Source organism: Hippocampus comes, unplaced genomic scaffold (genome assembly GCF_001891065.2).
Source record: "Hippocampus comes isolate QL1 unplaced genomic scaffold, H_comes_QL1_v1.1 scaffold80, whole genome shotgun sequence".
Classification (NCBI taxonomy): Eukaryota; Metazoa; Chordata; class Actinopteri; order Syngnathiformes; family Syngnathidae; genus Hippocampus; species Hippocampus comes.
In genome coordinates this window covers 1,240,989-1,250,563 of record NW_017806164.1, presented here as the reverse complement: position 1 = coordinate 1,250,563, position 9,575 = coordinate 1,240,989, and the positions used below count along the sequence as shown (strand labels likewise).

The 9,575-nt window shown below is 41.0% G+C and overlaps 1 protein-coding gene across 1 annotated transcript in view; it reads left to right on the top strand.

Annotated features, from left to right (window-relative positions):
- Positions 1 to 28: 28 nt before the first annotated feature.
- The window catches only part of elp4 (elongator acetyltransferase complex subunit 4), a 58,161-nt gene continuing 48,614 nt past the window's right edge, over positions 29 to 9,575 (top strand). The window contains exons 1-4 of the mRNA XM_019895850.1: positions 29 to 245; positions 1,280 to 1,315; positions 6,751 to 6,872; positions 8,672 to 8,806. Coding sequence (XP_019751409.1) covers positions 68 to 245; positions 1,280 to 1,315; positions 6,751 to 6,872; positions 8,672 to 8,806 — 471 coding nt within the window. The 5' untranslated portion in view covers positions 29 to 67. The remainder of the gene's footprint in view (positions 246 to 1,279; positions 1,316 to 6,750; positions 6,873 to 8,671; positions 8,807 to 9,575) is intronic.

Here is a 9,575-nt window from a genome sequence, read left to right as displayed (position 1 = left end):
CCAAAGTCTCCTGTGATTGGACAGCACGCTCCCAAACGCGGAAGTCGTCATCGCGTGTCAGAGCAGTATGGCAGCCTCCGTCAACGATACGTGTAAACAATCCGTGGAACGTACATCGTTAAATCCCACGAGTTTTCAAAAGAAAACGAGGAATAAGTTATTAAGCATACCTGGTACAAGGCTCTCGGTGCAAAACGGACAGCTTCTCGTTTCCACTGGTGTTACGTCGCTCGACTATGTGCTCGGTCAGTCTGCTGAGATGTCATTTGAGCTTGAACTGCATCAACACGGCAAACAGTGCTTGCATGTTTAGCTGTATACTTTTTATGGTAGTCATGCACTTGCCTAAAGTCGGGGTTGATAGGTAGATCCATCCGATCGAGTTTTTCAACATGACAAGGTCTTTGATAGCATTCCATACGTATGTTTGGTGACTTCCTTGGATGTAAATTCATACGTTAAACATAAACGTAACATTTACTTGTTTCCTAATTGGATGTTTTAACAAAAATCCAACCTAGGACTTTTTTTTCTGAATTGGAACACAACTGTTAGACTCTTGATGGCATGTGAAAATTCATGAGAGAAGCATACCAAGAAATAGATAATAAAGATCGCCCTCTCCCCACACAATCGTGAATCAAAGTGATCCTCGGTGTAGAAACTCCACTGGTTGAATGTGTAGCTGCATTTGTTGAATAATAAAAACGGTAAACCTAATTCTGCACCCAGTATCATCTAAATAATTTGGTTGCTTATGTTGTACATCGGGGTCCCCAACCTTTTTAAAACCGAGTGACTTTTTGGGTACTGATTAATGCGAAGGGCAAATAAATTTGATCAAATGACTTTTAACAAGAGTTTCATTTGTTATTGCTAATAATAATATCCTTTCAAATGAAAACCGTGATCATGGCTTTCTCAAAATCAGTAGGAAACAGATATCAGTATTCAAAACTTTATTTCTATAAGTTTCTGTCAGTATTCACGTTTTCAAATGACATACTGTAAAACATTCAGAGAAAATCACAATGTCCCCTCACTGGTAAGCTATTTTCAGAAGAGGTCCGCGGACTACTCGTGGACATTGAGGGCAACCTGGTGTCCACGCTGGTGACGCCTGTTGTAGATATTACTAAACCAAGAAGTTAATAAAAGGAAAAACAAATAAATGTATCCAGTTTTGTTATGCATGAGAGACTGGAAGGAAGATCATTTAAATGTATTAAAGTGCCTTTTATTATGTGTTGCACCTAACTTTTTTTTTCCCCCCCAACAGGTGGTGGTTTAGCAGTTGGAACAGTGCTTCTCATAGGTGAGACATTTGTCGTATGTCAATCTTATTAACATCATTTGTCAATCGTATTAACTTGTTAACTGATTATTAGTGTGATTTCAATGGATGCTGTTTGGCACGCGCTTCAAGTAACAACCTTGTAATCACAAATATTATGATTCGAACAATAAGATTCATAATATCTTGATATAAACACAAATGCAATGAATTGGTCTTTTTGAAGATGATGCCACAAGTTTGGAACATCTGTTTTTGGGCAGTTTTGCAGCACCTCTCAAGCTCCATCAGGGTGGATGGAGAGCGTTGGCGCACAGCCATTTTTAGATCTCGCCATAGATGTTCAGTTGCATTCTAGTCCGGGCTCTGGACATATCCACTTAAGGACATTTGCAGAGTTGTCTTGAAGCCACCTCTTTGTTTATTCGGCTGTGTGTTTCAAGTCATGGTCCTGTTGGAAGGTAAACCTTTGCTCCAGTGTGAAATCCGGAGCACGATTTCATCCAGGATGTCTTGGTGCAATGCTGCATTCTACTGTGTATAATTATGAGAAAAAAAATATTTTCCACTTTGGAAATGAGGCTGTAACATAACAAAATGTGGAAACAGTGAAGCGCCGTGAACACTTTCCAGGTGCACCGTGCCATAAGATTCAAGGATGGTGCATTTTAAAGTGGAACGTTTTGATTCAGTTCAATTTGATGCCCCCACATCTTGTCAAAACCGACTTTCTGATTCAAATCGGCTTTCGTTATAGCCAAATTATACACCTACCAGTAGGAGAGGGCAGTGAGTGATGTGACCTTGCTTGCCTCTTGACAAATATTTTGAAGTAGCCAGCAGAAATTGAGGTTATTTCTTTAGTGGTCCACCAGGGGCCTTTAGGCGCCTGAACAGAATTCACCGCCATCTTTCTCTGTGGAATGCTGTGCAGTATATGAATTATCGAATGCTTTTTCACTTGACTTCCGGGTGTGCTCACCGTTAATTAATATGCCACCCGGGCAAATATACTTTTTAGAAACAAAGCATGTTTGTTTTTGAGGCAAAAATGTCTTTCTGTGGACCATCATCATTATTATTATTATTATTATTATTAATATTCAATAAATACATGGTTGTGCAGACTCATAGAAACTGTTAGGGTACCTTGTTCTTGTTTTCACTCGAAGCTGCAAATGTGTGAATGCAAGACCTATACCAAACTGATGATATTGCTTTGCCCTTTAATTCCTCCCCCCCAATCGATGCAGGAGTCGATGATTACACACTAATGCGTTCTTCCCTTCCATTTTGTGACTCAATGCACGGTTGGTTTCATCTGGTAATGAGAGACACAGTAAAGGTGAAATGTGTGTGTGTGTGTTGTGTTTGCCTCTAAAAGAGCTGTGTGTGTGCATCTGTTTTGTTTAGTGTATTGTGCGTGGGTGGGTCAGAGGGAGTTTGGAGTGTGTGTTTGTTTATGTTTGTTTCAGGCGGTCGGTCGTCTCCTACAGTCTGCCCCTTGAGCTCTGATGGCCTGTTTGTGAGAGTCAGACATAAAATTATCAGACCGCTCTTGTCTGCCTTTGAAGTGTCTTGAGCTGTCCGTCCAGATTTGTCATCTGGGAGGGGGGGCTTGGGTCGCGGGCTTTGCAGTATGCCCGCTGTCTGAGGATCTCGCATCTGCAAGAAAACAAACAAAGCTCTTCTGTGTGCCTTTACCACGTCATTATTTGTTGAGAATTTGCTTGCAAGCATGACGGTCATTCATAGTTGGTTCACACGACTTTGAAATAATTTTTGACAAGCTTTAAAAATATTTGTCAATACATTTGAAGGTATAATCCTGAGGGACAATAAAGCTTTAATAAATTGGGACTTCGCTTGGTGACTGTTTGTCCAACTAGCTCCCGATGTAATGTTTTGAGAATAAAGTCCTATTTTACTTTGTTTTCATATTACTCCAGTAAAAACCTACATATACTCTGTGAATGTCAAAAATGTAATAGCACAGATATGGGTGGTTCTCAGAAAATGTGGTGTTGTAATAATACGTTCAAGCACTGACCCAATTGGAGAGTCAGGATTTTTTGCCCTTGACAATTAATCACCAGCTTTCACTGCTTACTATATTGCAGGACTGCCCTCCTCTGCAAATAAACTGTCAGAATGTCAATGAAACACAATTCAATTTCATTGAGTCTAGAGCTGCCACGATTAATCGCCACGATTAATTATTAGTCACACCGATGTAATAGTCGACGAGTCGTTCATCTAATTGCCGATTTGTTTTTCTAACCACATTTTGATTGTGTACATCAGTCATCAATTTTCTACTTTTACCTGTAAATATGATTTATTTTTATTAAATTATGCATACTAGTGAACAAAGCGTTTTGCATGAAGTTTAAATCAGATAATATTTGAACACCAAAAGAGGTTTTCTTTAGCACAGTGCAGTTTTAAGTGTTTCTTTTTGTATTTTCATAGTATTTGTGCAAGTATGCATAGTGTATAGTTTTTGGTTCCATTTTTAAAATGTGCTCAACAGAAAATGAAGGCCACACAGTATTCCCTCAATTCATAAACATGTCAGGAATGCTGTTGCAACCTGCAAAGTTTAATCCAAATTTGAATGTACTACCATCTTAATTGTCTTTATTAATTTGGATATACCTTAAAGGGGAAGTCAACCCAATATTTTTCATTGCAGTAATTTGTTCTATGCAGCCCCACTAGTCCAAACATGGCATTCTAATTGATATTGCATTTGTGGAATACAAATTAGTAAGCAATTTCACCTATTTTTAGCCAACACCCGGGGCAGCCATTTTGCCACTTGGTGTTGCCTGAAAATGGCATCACATTTGCTCAAGGCTCAAGTAACAATCAGTCAGAGCTCAGCTTCAGAAGACACGTGAGCGGTGCACGCTGCAGGAAGGTTTGATTTAACGCGTCGATCATTTTTACGTGGTTTTGATCATTTTGGGGCTCTCATGTCACACTCCTGTATCAAACTTTCTGAGAACCATCCACATATAGTACATTTATGTTCACAATGTTTTGGATAAATGTTTGGATGCATTGAGGACAGTATATGCTTAAAAAAAAAAAAAAAAAGAAAGAAAAATTGGCTAATTGCCCGTACTATACTGTACACACATATATTTTATTATAATAGCACATTGATTGAGGTCTTGTAAGGGGAGAAACACAATGACCTAGATATTTTCCGTCCTACTGCTGCTTCAGCTAATATGATTCAACAGTCTTGCACTCCCCCTGGTTGAAAGCAAATAAGCTGGAGGCCTTCCCCACTTAACCAAACCTTTGTCACTATAAGCAAAGAGGGGGGGGAAAAAGTCCAAAATCATCCACTGACTATCCAGAATGACTGATGCACCTAGAAGATATGACTCCCCCCCGCCCCCCGTTTCTCCAATATCCCAAACCGCTACCCCCACCCTTTGCCCCCACCCCCACCCCACTCGCTTCTACTGCCTAATGACTCCTGGAGGTTCCATTTGTAAGGCTCCCATAGAAACACAGCCACAATAGGCCCCATCTTGAGAGGGCCCATCTGGGAGTCTTTGTGGGGCCTGCCGAAAGCCACAAAGGCCTGCTGACCTAGAAAGCCATCAAAAAGAGAACAGGGAGCCCCACCGACAACAAATTGAAGAGCCATGGAATTTCCTGGGCCATCCTTAGTCCGTAGGTGAGGACATAGACTGGGAACATGGGAGGTGGAATTCCCCGGATGCTGGAGGATGACACGTCAGGATGTCACTCCCAAGATGTCGGCTGTGCGCCCGTTACCTTTAACTGTCACTGCCGCCTTTGCCCCCCTGCCCACTAGTTGTCATTGTTTGGAGAACCCTAGGAAATCTTTACGAAATTCTGATTGTGACAGGAAGCAGCTGTGGCATGCTGGGCAGAGTTGTGTCCTGCTTGGGGGGTGTCACGGTGGATGATGCTTTTTTTGTTTAGTGTTTTTTTTTTTTCGGTTTGGTCTGGTATGGACTGGTGGCCACTTTGTGCTTAATAAGCAAATGTACCTCTGGGACTCATTTGGTAGACCAAATGATTGCTCTGTCACTCATGCTCTGACTCCAAAGGACTTCTTAAATCCATTCATGACTTCCATTGTATACGATGATACTCAATTGGTGTATCCAAATACAGTATGTATATGTGTACAGGTGTGTGTGTGTGTGTGTGTGTGTGTGTGTGTGTGTGTGTGTGTGTGTGTGTGTATATATATATATATATATATATATATATATATATATATAAAATAGTCATTAGAGTTACTGTAGTAATAATTATTATAGTTATTTTTAATTTTGTTTTGATGTTTGTTTTTTATTCAGTTTTAAAGCAGGTTTGCTAATTTTTTTGTTTCGTTTTTAAATGCTTAGTTTTTCTTTAATTTTTATTTATTTGGACATAGTACATTTACTGTACATTTTCCAATGTAAATGTTTGCTAATATCTTCTAATAAACAAGATGTCTAAACGATTAATTGATTTTAACAATAATTATTGATTAGCTTGATTTGTTGTAGTTTAATTGTTGCAGCTACAATGGGGGCTTGACCGATGTGAATGTCTATCACCATAACATACAACTAATGGGAAGTTCATTCAATGGAGCATCTAAACTTTTTGGGGGTGCAATATGGATGTTTCAAAGGCCCCTGATAGTGATATTGACTCTTCTATTGAACAAGGGTCCATGGAGCTTTCAGAAATGCCTCTCAAGTTGTCCTGTATAGGCCACGGAAGCTGGGTCATCCAAAAGGTGCAACCCCCACGACGCACTTTTCTTCAAATGAGATTCATGAGACTTAGATGTCAGGAACCATTACCAGGTGCCACGCTTCTCCTGCCTCCTGCTTGCTTTTCACCTACGTGCCAGCTAGCGTATCTATGGAAAAGGTCAGGTGAATACTGTGAAGTTTGTTCGACTGAGTCCTTACCAAAAACCTTGACAAGAGTGGTGAAAATAAAGATGCACACAATGATCGTCACATCACGCAGTAACACCTACAGCGGGCCAATGTGCCACATCGAGTGCCATCGAAGTTCTTAAGTTAGCCAAATCCTTACAACAATTATTGTCAGACACTGTGATATGGACGTGAAGAGCTGAACTCAAAGATGTGATATGAAGGAATGGTCAGAAGAGATTGACAAGATCCTGTATACGCTATGATCGACTCCTTGTTTAAGTTATATGACATGAAGGTGAGACGTGGGAATCGTTTCTCGAGGGTCTGTAGTTGTTACCTTCATTTTTCGCTTTCAGTTTTTTGTCTTCCAGTGCATACCTGAGTGTACCGGATAGTTTATACTTTCTGTGTGTCACTGTAATGGGATATGATATTTGTTTGTTTTTTTTGCCCCCCTCCATCGGAAATAAACTAAACAAGCATACTTCTGAAATGTTGCCAACCCTTGTTTCTTTTCACTAGAGGAGGACCGTTATGATAGCTACACCCGTATGATCTTAAAATACTTCCTGGCAGAAGGAGTGGTGTGTCAACATGAACTCTTCATAGCAGCGGCTCAAGATCACCCGAATGACATCTTCCAGGTAAATGTTAGGAGTCGTGTCAGTTTCTGTTTTGGCTAGAAAGTTTATGTAAGCAAAAGAAATTGTAAAGTTGAAATGGCCTCAAATATGCTTTACACTGCATGGTATTACGTTCATTGCAAAAAGCTTTTGCCAAACGGTTCTATTCTATATCTATCTGTATTAAAACGAGCCAACGTAATATTCATTTACACATAGCTTTAGAGGCAATCCATCAGCTGTCAGTGTACAGTTTAAGCGATAATGAAGGAACACAGTCCTCAAAATGTGTCCAGGTCAGCGGGGGTATCTCAAAAGGTCGCGGGTGGCGCGGTTGTGGCATTGTTTAATTGTTTCCCGATGCATCGCTGTGTGAAGAGGGCTGCAGCCCCAGAAGCTAACTGCCACACAAAATACGGGAGGTGGGCCTCTCCCGCGCTGATTGATAGTGGGAGGGGTCACAGCCTCACCCTCACTTTACATATCAAAGGTTTATTAAGACAGGGGCACCCTCAATGGGGATATATCACATTATTTAGTGTTTTCATTGCTTTGCCAATCCTGAGTGCTTAGGTAGACATTGTTGGTTTGTCTTTACGGGGATACAAAAACATTGTATGAAGAATTTGTGAGAAAGTTGGACACTATCTTGATTCATGCGCACTATATGTATTTCCTTGCTACTGTTAAAAGTAGCAATTTTACAGCAGTGTTATTTTTAAATTAAGTTAATAACAATGAACTGTCACATCAGTGCGGCTTCGTGCATTGAGTTGTCTATGAATGTGTACCAGATTTCACACCCATAAAAATACATACAAATAATTTTTTAAAAACTAGAACATTAAGAGGGTGTGACCTGCTAAATTTAACGACTTGAATATCGGCCGACCCAAGTTTCGTTCAGAAACATCATCTTTTATGAAACCACAGGAACAAATTGTAAAGGGATCCTACATAAGCATATCAAATTACTGCCTGCTCTGGAGAGATTTGACCAAGATGTAAGACCCTGCAGCATGTTAAATGGGATTTGCAGTGTTAAGTTCAAACTGCTGTCAAATGTGCAGTCAATATCAAAAACATTGTGTGATGCTTCAGCACCTAACGAGAACCCATCCATCTAAAATAAAAATGACAGTTGGCCACTCCCCCTGCACATTTGGCAATATAGCATAACGAGTCCTTGCCATGGGCACCGAGGCTCCTCATACAATATGTTGAACTGTATGACTTTTTTTGAGCCATACCAAAATGGAGTGTCAGTCAAGGAAGACACAGGTTGCCCACTTAAAACCCACAAATAGACTTTTCCCCTGTGTGAAAGCTTCCATGCATTTTGATTGACTATATTTTGTGACGTTGCCACAGTGTGCAGTTCCGATTCAAATTTTGAATCGCCTTGGCCACAGGTGGAATCTTGTGGCAGAACCCCACACATTAATAATTGCTGAGTGGAGTTCCACCGCATCACGCATCAGTACGGGGCGACCCTTAGTTTGATAGTGCAACATCTGAGTTTGGGGCTGTATCTGAGTTCTGAACCTGCATATACATTTTTAAAATCAAATAATGAATATTTTTGCACAAACCTAAAAAAACATTATATTATTTGAATTGGATACAAGCACAGAATGGTAATTACACTGTATTAGTGAAAAACTCAACAAATCACGCCTGCATGGATATATTGAAATATGTGATTGCAAAAAAAAAAAAATATATATATATATATACACACACACACACACACACACACACACACACACACACACACACACACATTTCAACATTAACGTGAGCTTCACCAATGTACGCAGGAGCTTCCTGACCCCATTTTAGATGATGTTGTCATGCACAAACCAGCGGACCAGCCGAGGCTGTCTTCTGAGCCTCACGGTAATTTAGATGCCATGAAGATTGCCTGGCGTTATCAGAATCTCCCAAAAGTACAGGTAATCAGGAGGTGTGTGTGTGTGTGTGTGTGTGTGTGTGTGTGTGTGTGTGTGTGTGTGTGTGTGTGTGTGTGTGTGCGTGTGCGTGTGTTTGGGTTAGATGAGTATTGTTAGATTTGATGTTGCTGTGGAATTCTGAAAGCAAAGAGCAGCAGCAACTTTCCGGACACATTTTTGTGTTTATTTATTTATTTATTGCAATTGTCTCCACCATTAAATCCATCAGCATTCTGAACTTCTTTGTGTCGGGAATAAGGCCTCAGCCTCTCTTTTCAGAGCTGGAGCAGATTACTCACACTTAGCTGGCAATAGGTAGGCTTTTCACTGGTCCCCAGCCTTCGTATACACACGCCCGCTCCCCTGCTTAGCCTGGGAAACAAGGGTACTTTGCAGCCTGTGCATTGACATGTCTGCCCGCTCAACCCTACGACCCAGACCTGCGGCTCTGTCTTCTCCCAAATCCCTGCCTTTCCCCCTGCTATGGTCGGCAGCCCTACACTCTTTCTTCCGCTTTGAGTAGAGGTGACGCCCCTCTCTCTTATACTTCTCTCTCTCTCTCTCTCTCTCTCTCTCTCTCTCTCTCTCTCTCTCTCTCTCTCTCTCTCTCTCTCTCTCTCTCTCTCCCTCTCCCTCCCCCCTTTTGGTCTATAATCCATATCGCTATGTGGATTAACAGCACACAGTGTGTCCTTGGGGATCCTCTCCCTCTTTCTCTCTCCCTGGAAACTTCTTTATATCTGTGTCCTTTCGTCACCTCTCCCCCTTCCCC